The sequence below is a fragment of the Haliotis rubra genome, unplaced genomic scaffold, assembly GCF_003918875.1.
Source record: "Haliotis rubra isolate DU_JTF1 unplaced genomic scaffold, ASM391887v1 Scf353, whole genome shotgun sequence".
NCBI classification, from domain to species: Eukaryota; Metazoa; Mollusca; class Gastropoda; order Lepetellida; family Haliotidae; genus Haliotis; species Haliotis rubra.
Window position 1 is genome coordinate 39,278 of NW_025767028.1, and position 19,040 is coordinate 58,317.

The following is a 19,040-nucleotide window of genomic DNA, read 5'->3' on the forward strand; positions in this document are numbered from 1 at the left end:
AACAATATCTATTGAAGAATTGTCTCAGCTAATCATTTGTATCGGAAATAAAATGATTTTAGGCTTTTATTAAAAAAAATTTATGTTTACGATTAATTTCACAGCTCGCCGAAGTTTCCAATGACTGATATTGCATATCCTCGACGCTGCACGAGGTAATTTATTTATAGAATCGCATAGCTCGTGAAGGGAGGTAATTCTTGACCCGAGAGGAACCGGACGCACTTACTGAGGTCATGCGCAGTTGTTTATTTTGATTTGGTCCCGCCATGCTAAAATGTCTGTGCCGTCAGATTGGCAAGAATTTCGTCCTTAATCTATAATCCAGGTAATTTTGTGCACGAGCAGATATTTGCAAGAATATCATATTGTTTCTATGCCGCTAAATGCAAGCTGTGAAAAACAACTGCTAGGCACCATGAACTCAGGCGGACGATGTCGTTGGTCATCCATTTTGATAAAGATTCATAAATTCTAGCCTGTCTGCGGATCGTACGATCCTCACTGTTGAAGCGATTGTGGTTATTGTTACAAACCTTTGATTGTGCGCTTTCGCCTGATATTTTTCACTTTTTTATTTTCTAGTAAAGTAAGTTTTTAGCATAGGATAAGCAACCGGTATGTGCATTTGACAGTGACAAAAATCGAGTTTTCCATAAAATACACATAGCCTTCTGCAAACACGTCTGTATGGCGATTTAATAAATTCCTTTCAGTGTCTGTATATGTGTAAATAAGGTTTTTTAATCTGATTTTGACTGATTGTCATGCAACATGTTTGATGAACGTCCTATCAAAAGTTGACAATGAGATTTGTGTCAAGCAAATTAACGGAGTGCAAGAGAAAATTGAACAAGCCATGTCAGGATTATTCCTATTCCTATCAATGTTTTACATTTGACGTTATTTTGCTCTCTGTGACACAAAATATCAGACACGGCTATTAAGAAAGGTACCAAATCACATGGTTTGGCACACCTACAGACCGGATACCTACCAGCCCTACTAACCCTAAGCCTTACCCTAACCCTAAGTATACTGTGTGCAATTGTCTGTCCCCAGTTTGCATTTAAGCTGACTTTCAATAGTACCAATGAAACACTCAAAACACGAGGCGGGTTGCTTGCTGCTTCTCCACATCACGCGTAGACCTTTTATTTTCAAAACAGTTTCCGCGTACAGACTGCGCATGTCCAGTTGTATGCAAATTGGGTTGACACAAAACCATATAACCCAAAACGGAATGCGATTGATCAGGTCAAACACTACACTCAGTAAATTCGCATGTTTTCAAAGATGGTGGAAGGTATCCGGTATTCTGTAGTCTTACCCATGGTTTCCCCTTTCCATAGCACTTAGAATTCACTGTCTTAGTAATTTTTTCTTCTGTCACATATGTATTACACACAAACCTGGAGTATTACTGCCAACCACCAATGTCCAATTTACAGGTATTTGTCAGTATCATTATTTCAAAATGCCTGTAGTGAAGGATGCTGCAAGTATACTGTATTGTGGCTGAAGTGAATTTATAATGGATCATACTAGTTTACCCTACTAGCCTATGGGTAATACTGTTTTAAGGTTCGAAAACTTTGCAGAAGCATAAACAATGTTACCAAACATTGTGGTTAGAGGAGAAGAGTTTCCAATACCATGGTAACACAGAGCCCCATTATTCTATAAATCAGTGTACAGCTTAAGCCTCGTTAATCCGGACGGTTATGTTTCTCAGCAAAATCCGTCCGGTTAATAGTCGGACTACTGAATCAAGACCCAAGTTCAAGCAAGAGTTGCTTCCCTTACTATTACAAAAACGACACGAATCTGGATAAAACAAATAAGCATTTAATGTAAAGCTTATAAAACAATGAATAGCAAGCACAACAATAATCTATAGTCATAGCAAAAAAGTCTTTCATTGTTGTTTGTGTTCCTCGTTTTAACCCTTCCTCATTGAATTCATCACATGAATAATTTTACTGAGAGACATCCGCAGATGTTGATCCGACGTATTCGATCAATGCGCCCTTCCTCAGCACAGGTGAGGTAATGTCTAACAAGCGATCTATTGTAGTATGCCTTGAATGTCCGAATTATTCCTGCATCCATCGGTTGAATATGAGACGTGGTATTTGGTCACATTTCGCAAAGTTAGCGAAGCACATTTGTGACTTGCAGCGTTGTTGAGAAGCAAAATCACTTAAGTCCACGTGACCGCATCTGTCTGTCAAAGTACATTAACCAATCACAAAATAGCTCACTTGTCATCCACGCCTTTGTATTGTGGTGTCAATCAAAGTGTAAATGTACACACAGACAGTCTTTGCTTCTTTTGAACTTGACAACCATTACAACCATTTTTCGAAATAATCGCCGACCCAGAGGCGATTAGTGATTTCTGACCTTCCGTGACATGTTAAAACAATTGCATGCATTGTGTGTCGTCTATGTACCCTATTTATGAGCATGAAGACAGACTTATTTTCATTTTACACTTCGCAAAATTGTGATTTAATATGGGAAATCTATATCAATACCTTTTGCTACCATGGGCTTGTTGTGTGAAATGTTACCTGCACTGAAAGGCGTAAACAACTTGGCCAAATCATATGTTCTGATTAATCAGCAAGCTACACAAATAATACTTGCCTTCGTAGGCCAAATAAGAAGACCGCCTCCGTGGTGTAGTGGACGAAGAGCTCCGTACCAGAGAGGCCGGAAGGTCGCTGGTTCAATCCGACCGCTATCTCATACCAAAAAGATCGACAAAATATGGTACATGTTGGTCCTGCCTGGCTCAGCATTAATGGGTACAACAAGGACTGGTCGCTCGGGAGTCAGTATAAATGTGTCTGAGTGGGGGTATTCATACTTCACTGCGGCATGGTATCTCAGTGGGTTAGCACTATAAAACCAGCTTCAGTCTGGGCTAGGTGCAAGCAGCCGCATATTACATGCATGCACGCCATCATATGGCTGAAAATATTCTCAAGCACTGACGTTAAACCTAATTTTCACCTCACCCTCACCACATGTCATTACAAACACTGAATACTGATCAGATAGCATTAGGCATACCTAAATCACTTCACACCCTGTGGACTACACAGCTAAGCCGTATGTCTGTAAAATATGTAAATACATGAGTTATAAGAAAGGCATGATGCTAACTTTATGGACAACACCCTCCTTATTATGTTATGATGCAATATTTCAGTATAGATTCCTATGCTGTTTTCACGCAAACATTAATGAGTTGTATCCAATTTATGTATATAAAATCCATTAATGTAACCAGGTGTGTATGTGTAAGTACTAAATGTGATTATTTCAGCATTTGTACTTCACTTCTTGTAGAATATTGAAAATGTAATTTGCAAGTTGCATATTTGGTATCTACCATGCAAGCTGTTTGTTCCATATCTGCCGCCTCCTTCGTGGTGTAGTGATTAGAGTGTCCACCCGGAGAGCGGAAGGTTTGATCCCTGGCCGAGTCATACCGAAAGAAATATTGTACTTGTTGTTCCCTGCCTGGCATTCGGCATAAATAGGTACAACAAGATCTGGTCGGCTCGGAGTCAGTATATTGTGTCTGAGTGGTGTATTCATGCTTCACTGCGGCATGCTATCTCAGTGAGGTAGCACTATAAAACTAGCCTAAGTCTTGACTTGTACAAACAAACACACATACACATCGTCATATGAGTGAAATATTCTTAAGTACAACGGTAAACACCGTTTCATTTCACTTTGTTCCAGATCGTTTCCTCCTCAAGATGAGTATGGTAGGCCTGTCTACTCAAGCGCCCACGTCGGCTGACGCATGTCTCAGCATCGTGCATAGTCTCATGTGCCATCGCCAGGGTGGAGAGAGCGAGAGTTTCGGCAAACGAGCCATCGAGAGTTTGGTGAAGAAGCTGAAGGAGAAGCGGGACGAGCTAGACAGCCTCATCACAGCAATTACAACCAACGGGGCACACCCCACCAAGTGTGTCACCATACAGAGAACTCTGGATGGCAGATTGCAGGTATGAGGAAATGAGTGAGTCAGTTGAGTTTTACGCCACAGTCAGCAATGTTCCAGCTATATGACGGCGTTCTGTAAATAATCGAGTCTGGACCAGACAATCCAGTGATCAACAGCATGAGCATTGATCTACACAGTTGGGATATGATGACATGTGTCAACCAGGCCCCGGGGTCATGAAAGTGACTTAAGTCTAAAAATTGCTTAAATATGTCATTTTGGTCTTAAGTCCAAAAAACTGTCTTAAATCGGAGATCACGTACATTTTTTAGTCTTAAAAGTTAAGACTAAGATCGTTTTTTGTCTTAAATCCTGAGACTGCTACCTACCAGTCTTAAGTCAATTTTATTCCTAGCAAACATGGCGGAGGTGATACGCGCTTTATGGCGACTTGTTAGACAGAAGGAAAGGAAAGAGCGAATCCCAAGAAAATTTAGGGATAGATTCAACCCTCTCGAATGTTATGGGGACGAGGAACTTTTCCATCGGTATCGCTTTTAGGCGATCAACAATATTTTTTGGTAAACCTCATTAGTGGACAAATTGCACACAAGACGCGAGGAGATCTTTAAGCCTTCCACCTGTGCTGCAGGTGCTAACCTTTTGCAGTTCGTAGCAACAGGGGCATTTCTTTCTATGTGCTTTGTTGGTGAAGCTTATACATCAGCAAGTCGACGGCGGTAGGTGTGTTCGAGAGTGGTCGATGCCATTTGTCGCCACGCCACCCTTTTATCAAATTCCCAAGTGGCTAGCTGTCTACTAGATCGAAAAGGAAGTTTCACGCTAATCGCAGAGTAATTAATTATTCTTTAGCACAATGATTCATAAATATAGATTTACAATTACTCTATAATATCGAACAATAATTTCACTTTCAAAAACAGACGCCATGACACTGTTGAAATGCCCGGCTCGACTAGAGTGGACGCCCCTTGATTGAGACAACGCATTCAGAATCATTCAAAAATCGCACTATAAAAATATTTCTAAAAAATATATTTTAATGTGTGCATTTAAAGTATTACTTCAAAAATCTTGCATGTGTTACATGTAAACCATTTCGCACGAAGATTATCGTCGACAGGGACAAGTCTTTCTGAGTGCGAACTGTCCATAGTCTATAATTGCCGATACTAATGCCACCTGTTCAGGCTGTTGAAAGCTGTGTGAACAAATACCGTAAAATAAGTTAAAAAATGATAATATAACAGGCAAACAAATGTTAAAAGGTAAAATTATCTTTATGATTTTTCTTTCAATTTTAGGTTTCCCAAAGGTTGCCAGGTTGCATCGACGCACACCCAGATCTCGATTATCGCACTCTGTTGAAAATGAGCCTGATTTTGTAAACAGAAAGGGTTATCATTCCTTGAATGTTCAGGTAACCCAGAGCAATGTTGATTGTCTGACCTATATGCAATGTACCATCCATCTTTTTTTTTTTTAATTTTAAAACATTTTTATTAAAGGAGAAACATTATTAGACTACAAAAATATTCATGTAAAATATTCTCAATTTTATTCATAATCACATACAACAATGAAGTATTGCAATTTGTAGAGTATTGAACATCAGACTTACTACCCTTCCCCAAAACAATTCCATAAATTGTAATAATAATAAAACAAAACAATTACTTGAATGTGTCTCATAGGTGACTCCATTTTTAAAAAATGATTCTGTTACACCTTATATTTTTACGCAAAACCCAATGACAACTTTACCATTATCGAAAAATTTAGTCAAAATTATGTAGGAATATATTTTAATTAGTTAACTTGAACAGAAAAGTTTCAATGTCCTTTTTAATGATTTCAGATGTATGCATGCACCCAATTCTCATCACTAACTGCAAGTATTAACTGGCCTGGCTCATGCCATGACTCGAGGATCTTCAGGGAAAGCAAATTGTCAAGAAAACTTTGAAAATGGTAAAGTATTTGTACTATGTACATGAAATTCTCTTTATAACAAGCATGAAATTTGGATAAATTTGAAATTTTCATATCAATCACATGAAATTATGAATTATTTTGGATACAGGACACTTTTTCCTCTTATTTCAATTCACTGACATCATGAAATGATTCTTTTCCAGGACTACACGATGGCATTCTTCTCGGGATTCAGGCTACCCATGCCGAGATACTTTATTGACGCTTCATACAACAACACTAATAATATTCGGCAATTAAAAGAAAAATTTAACTCAGCTTTGAGTAGGACACGGGTACTGGTTGAACAGACCTTGGAATATTGAAAGACGCATTTCCTTTGTCTCTCTAGAGGTCTTAGAACAACCACCAAGGGCTTGCAAGTACATTGTGGCTTGTGTTATCTTACACAACATTGGTATATTACAGTCTGATATAGTTATCAGTGATGTGGAAGAGTTGACACTGCAAGGCCCTGACAATCAGTTTGTGGACTTCCATGTCAATGATGGATTTGGCATCCTGAGATGTAATTAAGAAACTTACTTTTGCTTGAGTATCCCTGTTAGCTGCTTAGCTGCCAATAAAAGTGTAATTCAGTTGCAATTGTTCATGAAATGTTAAAAATACACTTTTGAGACATGTAATGAATGACAAAATGACATCACACCAGGGTTACAAGACAAGATTTTATTAGGGTCAAAAACCTAAAATAATACATGTCATTGACAATATAGTCATCTTCAGTACATGTCAGGATTATACACACAGTATAAATTGTTATTATTATGCAATGATTATGATACTGTCCAAGAGCAAGGGTAGATATAGTATACACTTATAAGTATTCATGCTTATTTCTTTCATACATTACATAATAAATACATTTTGTCAACGTTAAACGTAACTTCATTTCCACTTTTCAGCATTCTGACAAAGTTAAACATATTTGCATTTCAGAGGAGACTAGAGGATAAATAACGCTTGACATATTTCCTGATACTTAGGACAAATAAGTAATACATGATACTTGTCTTCAATGCCATGTGGACAAAAGGCCACATTTCCTATCAATAAATGGTATTTTAGGTATACTCATCTACCTTTCTCAATCATAAACATATGGGAACTGAGACTCCAAAACATGTCATGGCAGTTCTGTATTTTTAACATCAATATTAGATAAATATTTCTAAACAAAGAGTTTCCTAATATAAAGATACAATCTGGTTCAATTTCTAAAGTTGACAACTGATGTTTCCACATTTGGGAATATGTATCTCAACCCTCTGTGTATTGGGAACAAACTGAGCAAACCCAAAAACCAACCTAAAAAGGGCATCTCTCAACAAACTTGCCCCATTTTCTCAGTATTAGGATTTACATTCAAACTATCCAATAATGAATTATATATCAGAACAATATATCTATTTAAGCATTTCAAAAATCTTAATCCAATATTTGATAATAATGCGACAAGCTTCCTAAAACTTTCAGGAGATATGTACCTTAGTTCTCCATATAGAAATGATGATCGAGTTGACATTTTCACATATAGAATATGATTCATAACCTTTTAAATGTACCCTTTCAATGGCATGCGCTCTCCCATAAACGCAAACCTCACAGCAGAAAGAATGGGGCAAACAACTGATTGAAATAACTGGATATTGTACATCAGGAGTAACATATGCATTGGATATGAAATTATTTAAGAACCAACCTGCTCTTGACCTTGTTCCGACAAAGTTTTTACGAGCCAGGAATAACTTCCATGCATTGAAACTATTAAACCAAGACTTCTAAAATTTCTGACAACCTCAAGATTTGAACCATTAATGTCTAAGTTTCTGACTTTGCCTGCCTACCTCCCTTGGCTAAAAATAACAATCTTAGAGTTTTCAGTATTAATAGTCAATCCCCATTTTTGAACACTAAATATACATCATATCCAAACCATCTTGTAACCCTTCAATACTATTACTGAAGAGGAGAAACGACATACAGAAATAACAACCCCAGGTTTGTTTCAACAGTGAATAATTACAGTTCATGTAGAGATGAATATATTCATGGACATAGTATCTACTTAATAAATGACAACAAGTTCATGGACAAGGCTGGGTGCTTGTTGTATTTGACTGATAGTATTAATATTGATACTAATAACAATAGTAGTAGTAGGAAAGTACTTTTATGCTTATGACATCAGTGATATACAGAAAACTGTGCCTTTCAGGCCTTTAAGAGAATCCTGGACACCATGTTATATTGTGAGGTAGAAACTGCATTGTACAGTAGTGCAATTATGTCGTGCTCTCATAGTACTTTCCAAATATAGACAGAAAAACACTCACATTTATGATAAGTGTCACAAAAGTCAAATAGTGGTAGAAGGTATATCAAAGATTATCCAAAGTTGATAATGTAATGACAGGGTCCTACCATATAGCCAAGACTGATACTTTCACTCAGTGACAATTATGATTATTTAGCAAAGACTATGACAATGCTATTTACATTTGTATTTTTTATTGTTTTTAACAAGTGTGCATTGAAATATATCCCATTTCTGTGACATTCCAGAATAATTTAAGTAACTTTTAAACAGATAGAGTCAAAATTCCATCATCAAAATGACTTTAACAATTGTGAAGCAAATTTAGGAATATCTTAGGCTTTGAGAATGGATTTACCAATGTTAAGCACATGTATAATATTTCTTTGTTAAAATGTATGATGATAATAACATTCTTTGTAGGTAATATTATAGAATAGATGTTTAAAAAGAGTTCCCATCCAATACAACATTGGTCAAGTTACAACAGCAGCTCAAAAAGAAGATTTTTGGGGCATTTTTTCAATTTGTAGCAAAACCAACTGCTGCTGTAACTTTGCCAATTTAGTCTGTTCCTGAATGAGAACTCTATTTTTCCTTTACCCTTCTAGTTCTTTCTTTTCAAAATCAATTCTTCAGTCCTAGGTTTTGATTTTTGGTAGGTTAACAATACTGGTATCAATAAAAAGAAAAATCTACAAATGAGGTATCAATTGATGAAAACATTCATGTGGATTCTCTGGTTCCTCTGCCACGTACTCTGTGTCACAACTCTCAGAAGTCATGGGAACTGAAAAAACACAAAACATTTGTTGTTTCTATTGTTAGTATGCAATTACATGTAGAGATAGGTAATTAACTTCAAGTTGTTCATTAGGCATGTCACATATCAATATATATAATGTGGTATTGTAAAAATAGTTGCAGTCAAACCCGCACTAGTTGTAGTTGTACTAGTATATATATATGAACAATTTTATGTATCAAGGCATACTTATGTACATGTAAACATCTGCTGGGAAAATAATGGGTAATGTAAAATGACTTTATGCCTGCACGTTACCAGTTGCAGTCAAACCTGCCCTAGTTGTAGTTCATATACAATATTAACAATTTTATGTTCAGATTCGGGCATGTTTATGTACATGTAAGCATCTTGCTGGGAAATAATGGGTAATTTAGAAATTATAGACATATCTATGCTGTGATATAGCATCTCTCTAATTACTGCATTGTAGCAGTTGATAACATTTTTAAGCAAATGGATTATTATAATATTCAGGTAAAACAGTTGTCGGCTTGGGACAAATAAACAAAAGTGAAATTTGACTTCATTATAGCTCGGGAAACATTTAGTACATAACAATGCATTGCAAGCATTTCAACACATTTAAATCTACCTAACTGACTAAGTACTTCTTTACTCTTTTTCCAAACCCCTGACTACGATTTAGACTAAGAGCAAGTTATGAACAAGAATGTCACACATCGCTTGTAAATATTCCTAAATTATCACTTTATTTTGTTTTTAAAATCTCACTTTAATGTTGAATTTTTACATAAAGAATTATCAATTTCTAAGATTCGATCGGCCTTGATAAAGTCAGATGTTCTTCACAACTACTCCAAAAAATTGAAACCTGTAGATATATTAACCAAGCCCTCGATCAAATATAGATTATGTTTTGTATGTAAAGATAACTTTATTCAAAATTAATTTCATTTTTTGTATGTATATGTTATCAAAATCTGAGATGTTTGTATTTACCACATAAATTCTATTCAAATCTCGACTATTCAGTAAGTTTAATATGCTCATGTCAATTTGCAATCTAGAATTGTAAAAGCCTTGCTATTTATAAACAATAAAGCAATGAAACTTAGAGATTCACTCATATGTCAATAATATCATATTTCCTTTTGTACACTTCTTTGTAAATAACTTTATTGTATTTTGAACCATATATGCACATATGTACAGCTCTGAAATACTGAAATGTAGCCTGACCTATGGCTTCCACTACAAAAAGAAAATAAAAAACTGATTGATTAAGATGGATCAGTGGCTTTAAGAGAATAAAAAATATGTATTTCTATCCCAAAACCTATCTGTGTTATTGTAAAGATGATAGATTTGTACTTCACCTCCTTCTTGTTTGTTGTGCAACTGTGTTGTCACTTACTGTCTGAGAGTCAATGCCGATATGCCACAGAGACTGGCCTGCCCCTCCAGGTTCTGTAGCACAAGCTGCTCAGGGGTTGTGAGGAGACTCTGGATCGGGGTCCACCTCCAGTGCTGTAATGCATGGCATGGCTCCTCTTAGCTTTGGCTGTAATCATTGTAACATTCATTTTAATATTATAATTGCAAACAAATACTATTACTTTCTATTCATAACTCTTCATGTTGACACAATTACAACATAAGATCTTTGAGGGAACTTGTATTTTAATTCCTCAAATTTCTCCAGATTAAATGATCATTGCACCATGGGTCATATAAACCATTATCTTGGTGAATTCTTTACTGTAATTACTCATCATACTGTAAACATTAATTCATTCAAATCAACAGTATTTTCCACCGGGCTAGTAATAAATAAAGAATATTTAACTATCTAAGTTTTATCATTTATCTTGGACTGGCACGATGCAATGTATTTCCCGATGATAACAGAGACTAAAATTACACTCAAAAATCACAAAACTGTAGATATACAGATAACAGTGTGTGCATATACTGGGTTTCCTTCAGTAATTGAATTCGTGTAATTAATTCCAATTAAAGCCCAGATTCAACAATGTTATTATGGTTCAGAAATAAGGGCATAGTGCCTAGGCATCGTTATTTTCCTGTAATTGACTATGTTATTGTAGAAGATATTTAGATATTCCAAATTGTGACTTACCTTTCTGTTTGATGTTCTGGCATTTCTTTTTCATTTCAGTGACTGATCAGATTTCTGAGGTTGCCGTTTCTAAACAAAATCAAGATCATAGTATTCAAAATGAATTTGCAACTCAAAAATCTACCTGTAGTTGTAATGGTATCAAGATAGTTAATGAGAAATGATCAAGAAAACTTTGTGAACCACGAAAAACATGTAACAGTACTAACAGTAACACGAGTTTTAACACAGGATCAAAATTACCAAATAGAAACTTAGATACTTCCCTTTTTCTGTAAAAACCAATCCAGATTTACAAATACTATTTGTATGTGAACATTTCAAGCTATATATATATGTGTGGTTGTCGCTCACTGACAACTTATCGGGACTGAAGCGTAATAGCAGCCGGATACACGACAACGCGAAATCAAATAAAAAACTAGACCGACATGTAACGTAACCGTTCCTTGTGATCGGTCAACACACGTACCATGAACCAATCAAGCAAAATAGGATTACGGCTACTTAGAAAAGAAGTAAGAGTTTCCGATGATATAGCAGCTTTCGATCGATTATCTTCACGCCTTTTAAACTTATTGCCATGTTAGAATTTGTTTTACATTTATAAAGTGAGAGTGCATGAAGGTGTGCAAATATTTAGATTAGTTTGTCCGCTAAACGAATAAATCCACAAGTGCTCATTCAGCTCAGTCTATTTTGATTATTACATTTAGAGACAATTCGCCCAACTAGATACGCTGTACATTTCATAAATCAGTTGTCTGATGAATACAATTTATCAGCAGAAGTATTTATTCCTGTTTCAGTTAGGTTGAAACATTGCATATTATAATGGTGATCGAATCTACATCTCTACATACGCCAAAATTAATCTCAACCTTACGAGTTCACAATCGCCGAAACTTCTTCCCAGTAACTTTATTTTCTTTTCTTGTTTGTCCGAATGACCCCGTCGAGCCTTCGGAAGGAGGGAGACTCTCCCTCTTGCTCACCTCTTTCGATAAGGATTTCATCTCCCTCTTGACGGGTCCATGATTGCATCTTCTTCTTTTCTGGTAGATAAGCCAGGCTGATACTCCGCCATACTGGATACTCGGTGACCTCTAGCAGACGATAGTCCAGCACGTGTTTTGTGTTGGACAAACAAACCATTACGTAACCTCCGGTGACTGTTGAGTCCCTTCGTACCGTAAAGCCACCAACACCAAACCACTGCGGCAGGGATGACAACGCTAATTTGACTTTGTTTGGAAACATTTCAGCAGGTGCCTCCTACTAAACTACATTATTTTCTCTCAGTTAATGAAGAGTGACCGGACATGATTACATCATTCCTAAAGCTTTGCCATGGCAACTGTCTTAGTCTTAGTCTTAGCTAAGATTTTTGCTGAGAACAGTTTCGCTTGATCCAGTCTTATCTAAAGAATCTTAGCTAAGCAAAATATTTTTAGACTGGAAGATTTATTGCTAAGCAAATTTTAGACTTAAGATTTTTTCATGACCTCGCCCACAGGCCTACGCCGAGTCTGATAACCCAATCCCGTTAGTCCACTCTTCACGACTAGCATGGAGTTACTGAAAGATCAAATTCAACCCGGGCCTCTCATAGGCATGAGGAAATGAAGTGAACGGACTGCAGATGCCCAGAGCAGTGAGGCGTGATGTCTCAGACTCTGGCAGATGACCAACAGACAAATGAGACCAGCATATCAAGGATTTTCAAGATAACCGATGTGTATATAATATTCTAGCTATATTCTGTAAATAGTTGAGTCAGTCCAAAACAATCCGTGTCAACAATTGGGATGCGGTGACCTGTGTCAACCAAGTCAGCAAGTCTGACCACTTGATTCACATTAGTAGATCTCTTATGCTTCAAGCGTAGATTGAGGCTGATGGGGTAGCCCTAATTAGTTGTCAGGTTAGCTTGTCACTTTGCTTGAAGACCGGGTTGGATTACATGGGTACAATGTGGAAGCATTTCTGGTGTCCCCTGCTGTGATGTTGCTGGAATATTGCTTCATAGAGTAGTAAAACACAACCACTCTCTCATTCAAGCACGTGTTGCGCGAAGACAAAGATCTAACCTGGATGCATGGCGAATGAGATGGTTCCAAGATAATAAGCGATCGTATGCGTGTCAAATTTCTCTATATTGCTAAAAGGTCATTAAAACCACAACTCCTCACCGAACCGGCCGTGTTGCTGAAGACAAAATCTAACCTGGATCTTCAAAGTTGCAATTGTTTTGAATACTAAATATGTGTAGAGCTGTGGCGATATATCATAGTTAGCCGATGTCGTGATACTTTATCTGACGATAAATATGTCGATGCTCTTTTTTAGGTATCGTGATGTATGTATCGTTGACCTTATAATTGTTTATTTTCACCAGAAATTGGCAAGGTATGTCAAAATTTACACTGTTATTTACTATCAAAATATACTTTTGAAAGAAAATAACTAAAGATAGCATATCGTCATTGATAATGCATCGAATCGAATCGTTCAAGATATCGCGATCACGTATCATTATCATTGAAGAATTTCTAATATCGTCACACCTCTAAATATGTGTGTTGCCACAAAAGCATGCTGTAGCTGGATCAGGAACAACAACATAAACCTATCTCTCCATCTCAAGGTGGCTGGGAGGGAAGGGCTTTCCGCATGTGATCGCTTCGCGCATTTGGCGTTGGCGGACCTCCACAAGAATGAGCTGAAGCATGTATCAAGTTCTGTCGAATGCGCTATGCGACCTGAAGCAGGACAAGTGTGTCGTCAACCGATATCACTATGAGAGGGTTATTGGCTCCAGGAAATTAGTAACTATTGCATTGGGTAGTGATTGTTATGTAATGAAGCAGGGCTTCAGATAAGGAGCTAGCGTATGCGATAAAGGGCTGTAATCGTAGTGACATGCGGATAAAACTATACCGCGATCACGGTGGGAAATAATTTAAGAAACCAGGGTTTTACACAAACTTTGAAAAATGGGGTCATGGTGACTCACAGTGTGTATTTTTAGAGTCATTTTTCAATGTTGGGAATCATGAAGATTTGCAGTGTAACATTTCTTTGTGTAAATCAAAAGCAAAGAGTTTGGAAACATTTTTGTTGTTTAGTGTTGTTTGTCATGTATGATTGGTTGAATAACAGCATATTTTTTTCATTGTTCAATTCAGTCATAAGAAGTAAGTATGCTGTATAGAAGTAGGTTCACCCAGAGAGTTTTGAGAGACATGGGTAATAGGATGTTCTACAATAACAGTTGACTCGATCAATGGAACTCTATACCAGATGTACACAATGTTGACTTTGTTATTAAGTTGGAGAAAGTCTCCGTCGGTTGATTAAGTTTAAACTTTGTGAAGCTTGTTCGAGGCCGTTACCAAACTAATAGACTGTTTTCGGACTTTGATCCTCCAACACATGTTTCATGTAGTGTTTCCTTTCCTGGTGGATGGCTGATTATTATTGCATCATAATCTTTTCATATTAATTAGAGGGGTGGTTGGGTAGCCTAGAGGTTAAAGGTGTTAGCTCATCAAGCGAAGATCGGGGTTGATTCCCCTGATATGCACAATGTGTAGAAGCCCATTGCTGAAGTCCCCGCCGATGTTATTGCTGGAATATTGCTAAAGCGGTTTGTAAAACTAAACTCACTCCACTCCTCATATTGGAGGGAGGTGATAATGATTTTGAATGTTTTAAGCGAATACTTAGTCTATTTGGTATTGGAATCCAACTGAGGGATTACCTCCTTGTTGTTTCAGATCTGTCAGGACTTACCCTACAGCATGCAGGTGAGTACTCAGCCAAGGACCAGTACTCCGCCTTAGTGCTCGCGTGAGTACCGTTGTTGACATACAGTGTTGTCTCCTTTGCCCGAGTACTTCGGTGCGGTGCTTTGTGTTGTCATTGTTGTCGCCTTGCCCTCAACTAGGTAATGTTGTTGTCATACAGTGTTGTCTCCCTTTGCCCTCAACTTAGATCTGTGTAGGTACATCTTGTTGTCATACAGGGTTGTCTCCTTGCTCTCAACTTTGATCAGTGTGAGTATAGATCCGTTTGGCTCAACAGCGGACCGATGAATTCACAATCTAACTTCGAAAACTAATAAACATAAGAATGTCTCAATGAAGCGCTGATCATAATCAAAACATCATACCCTCACCTGTGAATTTTTGCAGAATTTTTGTCCTAAAATAAAAAAGTTGTTTTAACAATCTATCATTAAAATATTGACACAGTTCACTATTTGTTACAAAGGGAGGTGCAGAGAAGGACAGCCAGGTGTTCGAGAGCGGATGGAGGCGGCACAGCACAGGTTAATGAATAAATAACTTTGTCTGTGAGCGTGCTTCAGAGAAAGGACAAGCCAGGTGTTAGAAGCCACGTTCACAGACAGATTTATTTATTTCTCTGCACTCCTCCCTCGTAACAAACAGTGAACTGTGTCAATATTCTAATCTTGAAGGTAGGTAAAATGGACTCGATCGATGCGTCTATCCGTCCGCCCGTGCACATTTGTCTTTCGAGGACCCAGAACTATAAAACCATTCAATATTTTTTCGCCAAACTTGGCACATACATGGATCTAGTGGTGGTGTACTGGTGCCTTTTGGTAGTTTTGGAATTCATGAATAAAATATTTTTGGCGTTTCCATGGCAACAAGTTTGATCTTAGCCTGAAATTGTGGTAGTGCTCTTTTTCGGAGCCAGAACTCTAAAACTATTCACTATTTCTTCACCAGAACTTGGTCCATGGATAGATCTGGTGGTGTACTGGGTGCCTTTTAGTTTGTTTGGAATTCTGAATAAAATATTTTTTGGCGTTTCCATGGCAACAAGTTTGACTGCAACCTGAAATTGTGGTAGTGCTCTTTTCGAGACAGAACTCTAAAACTATTCACTATTTCTTCACCAAACTTGGCACATAGATAAAGATCTGGTGGTGTACTGGTGCCTTTTGGTAGTTTTGGAATTCTGAATAAAATATTTTAGTCATTTCCATGGCAACAAGTTTGACTTAAGACTGAAATTGTAGTAGTGCTCTTTTCGAACGCAGAACTCTAAAACCGTTCAATATTTCTTCACCAAACTTGGCACATAGATTAGTCTGGTGGTGTACTGGTGCCTTTTGGTAGTTTGGGGAATTCTGAATAAAAATATTTTTGGCATTTCCATGGCAACAAGTTTGACTAGCCTGAAATTGGTGATAGTGCTGCTTTTCTGGAGACAGAACTTTAAAACCTTTCAATGCTCTCCTTCCGCTTTTTCTATATACACACCTAAATATTTGACATAATCGCTTAACTTCGTAGACATAATCATGAAGAGTATTTTGCCATTAGCGGGGGATATTGATGTTTTGTCTTCTTTGGCATTTTAAGGACAAAGTTCTGAAAAAAAACTCACAGTGTGGGTATGATGTTTTGATTATGATCAGCGTTTCATTGAGTTAGTTGCGTAATTCATCCGGTCCGCTTTGGGCCAAAGCGGACTATACTCATTATTGTCATACAATGTTGTCTCCTTTACCCTCAACTTTGATCTGTGTGAATTACCGTTGTCATACAATATTGTCATCCTTGGCCCCTGTACTTGGTGCTCGCGTAAATTACCGCGTTGTTGTCATACAGTGTTGTCTCCTTGCCCAGTACTTTGATCTGTGTGCATGCGTTGCATACTCCCTTTGCCCAGTGCGTTGTCTATACAGTGTTGTCTCGTCACCTTTGCCAGATACTTGGATCTGTGTGAGTACGTTGTCATAGAGTGTTGTCTCCCTTTGCCCAGTACTTGGATCTGTGTGAAGATCTACCGTTGTCATACAGTGTTGTCTCCCCTTGCCCAGTACTTGGATCTGTGTGAGTACATTGTCATACAGTGTTGTCTCCCCTTACCCAGTACTTGGATCTGTGTGAGTACCACGTTGTCATACAGTGTTGTCTCCCTTGCCCAGTACTTGGATCTGTGTGCATACATGTTGTTGTCATACAGTGTTGTCTCCCTGCTTGTGCTTGGATCTGTGTGAGTACACATTTGTCATACAGTGTTGTCTCCCTTGCCCAGTACTTGGATCTGTGTAACGTACTGCGTTGTCATACAGTGTTGTCTCCCCCAATTGCCCAGTACTTGGATCTGTGTGAGTACACATTGTCAGCTTGGACAGTGTTGTCTCCCTTTGCTGATACAATTACTTTGATCTGTGTGAATACTTGGATCTGTCGGCTGATTACGTTGTCATACAGTGTTGTCTCCCCTTGCTTGGAGTACTTGGATCTGTGTGTGTGAGTACACATTGTCATACAGTGTTGTCATACCTTGCCCCCTGCGTTGTCAGTACTTTGATCTGTGTGAGAGTACACATTGTCATACAGTGTTGTCTCCCTTGCCCTTGGATACTTGGATCTGTGTGCCATACTATTGTGCACGTTGTCTTACGTTGTTGTCTCCCTTGCCCAGTACTTGGATCTGTGTGGTACACATTGTCATACAGTGTTGTCTCCCTTGCTCAGTACTTGGATCTGTGTGAGTACCACGTTGTTGTCATACATTGTTGTCTCCCCTTACAGTACTTGGATCTGTGTGAAATTACATTTTATCTCCCCTTACCGAGTTTGTCATACAGTGTTGTCTCCCCTTGCTCAGTACTTGGATCTGTGTGAGTACACGTTGTTGTCATACAGTGTTGTCTCCCCTTACCCAGTACTTAGATCTGTGTAAGTAGCCGTTGTTGTCATACATTGTTGTCTCCCCTTACCCAGTACTTGGATCTGTGTGAGTACATGTTGTCATACAGTGTTGTCTCCCCTTGCTTAGTACTTCGATCTGTGTGAGTACACGATGTTGTCATGCAGTGTTGTCTCCCTTTGCCCTCAAGATCTGTGTGAGTACACAGTGGCATACAGTGTTGTCTCCCCTTGCCCAATACTTGGATCTGTGTGAGTACACGTTGTTGTCATGCAGTGTTGTCTCCCTTTGCCCTCAAGATCTGTGTGAGTACACATTGTCATACAGTGTTGTCTCCCTTTCCGAGTACTTGAAGGATCTGGTAATGCAACCGCGTTATCCCATGTGTCTCCGTTGCCCAATACTTGGATCTGTGTGAGTACGTTATTTGTCATGCAGGTATTTGTCTCCTTTGCCCTCAAGATCTGTGTGAGTACACAGTGGCATAAAGTGTTGTCTCCCCTTGCCCAAACTTTTTAGATGTTTCCAGAAAACATTTTACAAACATTTATGCAGGAAAAGAGGACTATGTAATGCAGTAGAACATATGTTTGAGGTGTTGCACTATGTTGAGTGGCAAGAATGGTTTAAAAAACAAGGAGATACAAGAAACGGGTTTTATTACCAAATTAGAGATGGTATGCAGCTCTGATGATGTGATTCTTTGAAAGGTCACATTATAGACAGGTATATAAATCCAGCATTGATTTTGAATTTTTATAGAGGTCACCTTATTCATAAGGGTCACTTCAAACACTGACGGTAAATGAAGGTGATATTGCGGCGTTGTTAGAAGATAAATGTTGTTAATGAGCGTGTTACTATTCTCAGGTCCTCACTGGCGACTTGAAGGATGAATACGGAGGAGAGATCAGATGGACCGGCGTCGACCTCATCTGGCCAGCCAGACAGTCAACATCCACCTCTGAAGGCTTCCAATAGGCTCATGGTTGGCGGTGTTTCTCAGACCAGGAGTATCATCTGACATGGGTTGGGAGGGTTTGTGCACAGAATGAAAGCTTATGTTCAGGGAGTACATTGACTTCACAGAGGAATAGTAGATACCAGAGTTTTCTTTTAGAGATGGGTG

At 38.1% G+C, this 19,040-nt stretch overlaps 1 protein-coding gene across 1 annotated transcript in view; it reads left to right on the forward strand.

Annotated features, from left to right (window-relative positions):
• The first annotated feature begins 239 nt into the window (after positions 1-239).
• LOC124285125 (mothers against decapentaplegic homolog 4-like) overlaps positions 240-19,040 on the forward strand; it is a 69,082-nt gene continuing 50,281 nt past the window's right edge. The window contains 2 exon segments of the mRNA XM_046721277.1: positions 240-328; positions 3,763-4,031. Of these exon segments, the coding sequence (XP_046577233.1) occupies positions 3,780-4,031 (252 nt within the window). The 5' untranslated portion in view covers positions 240-328; positions 3,763-3,779.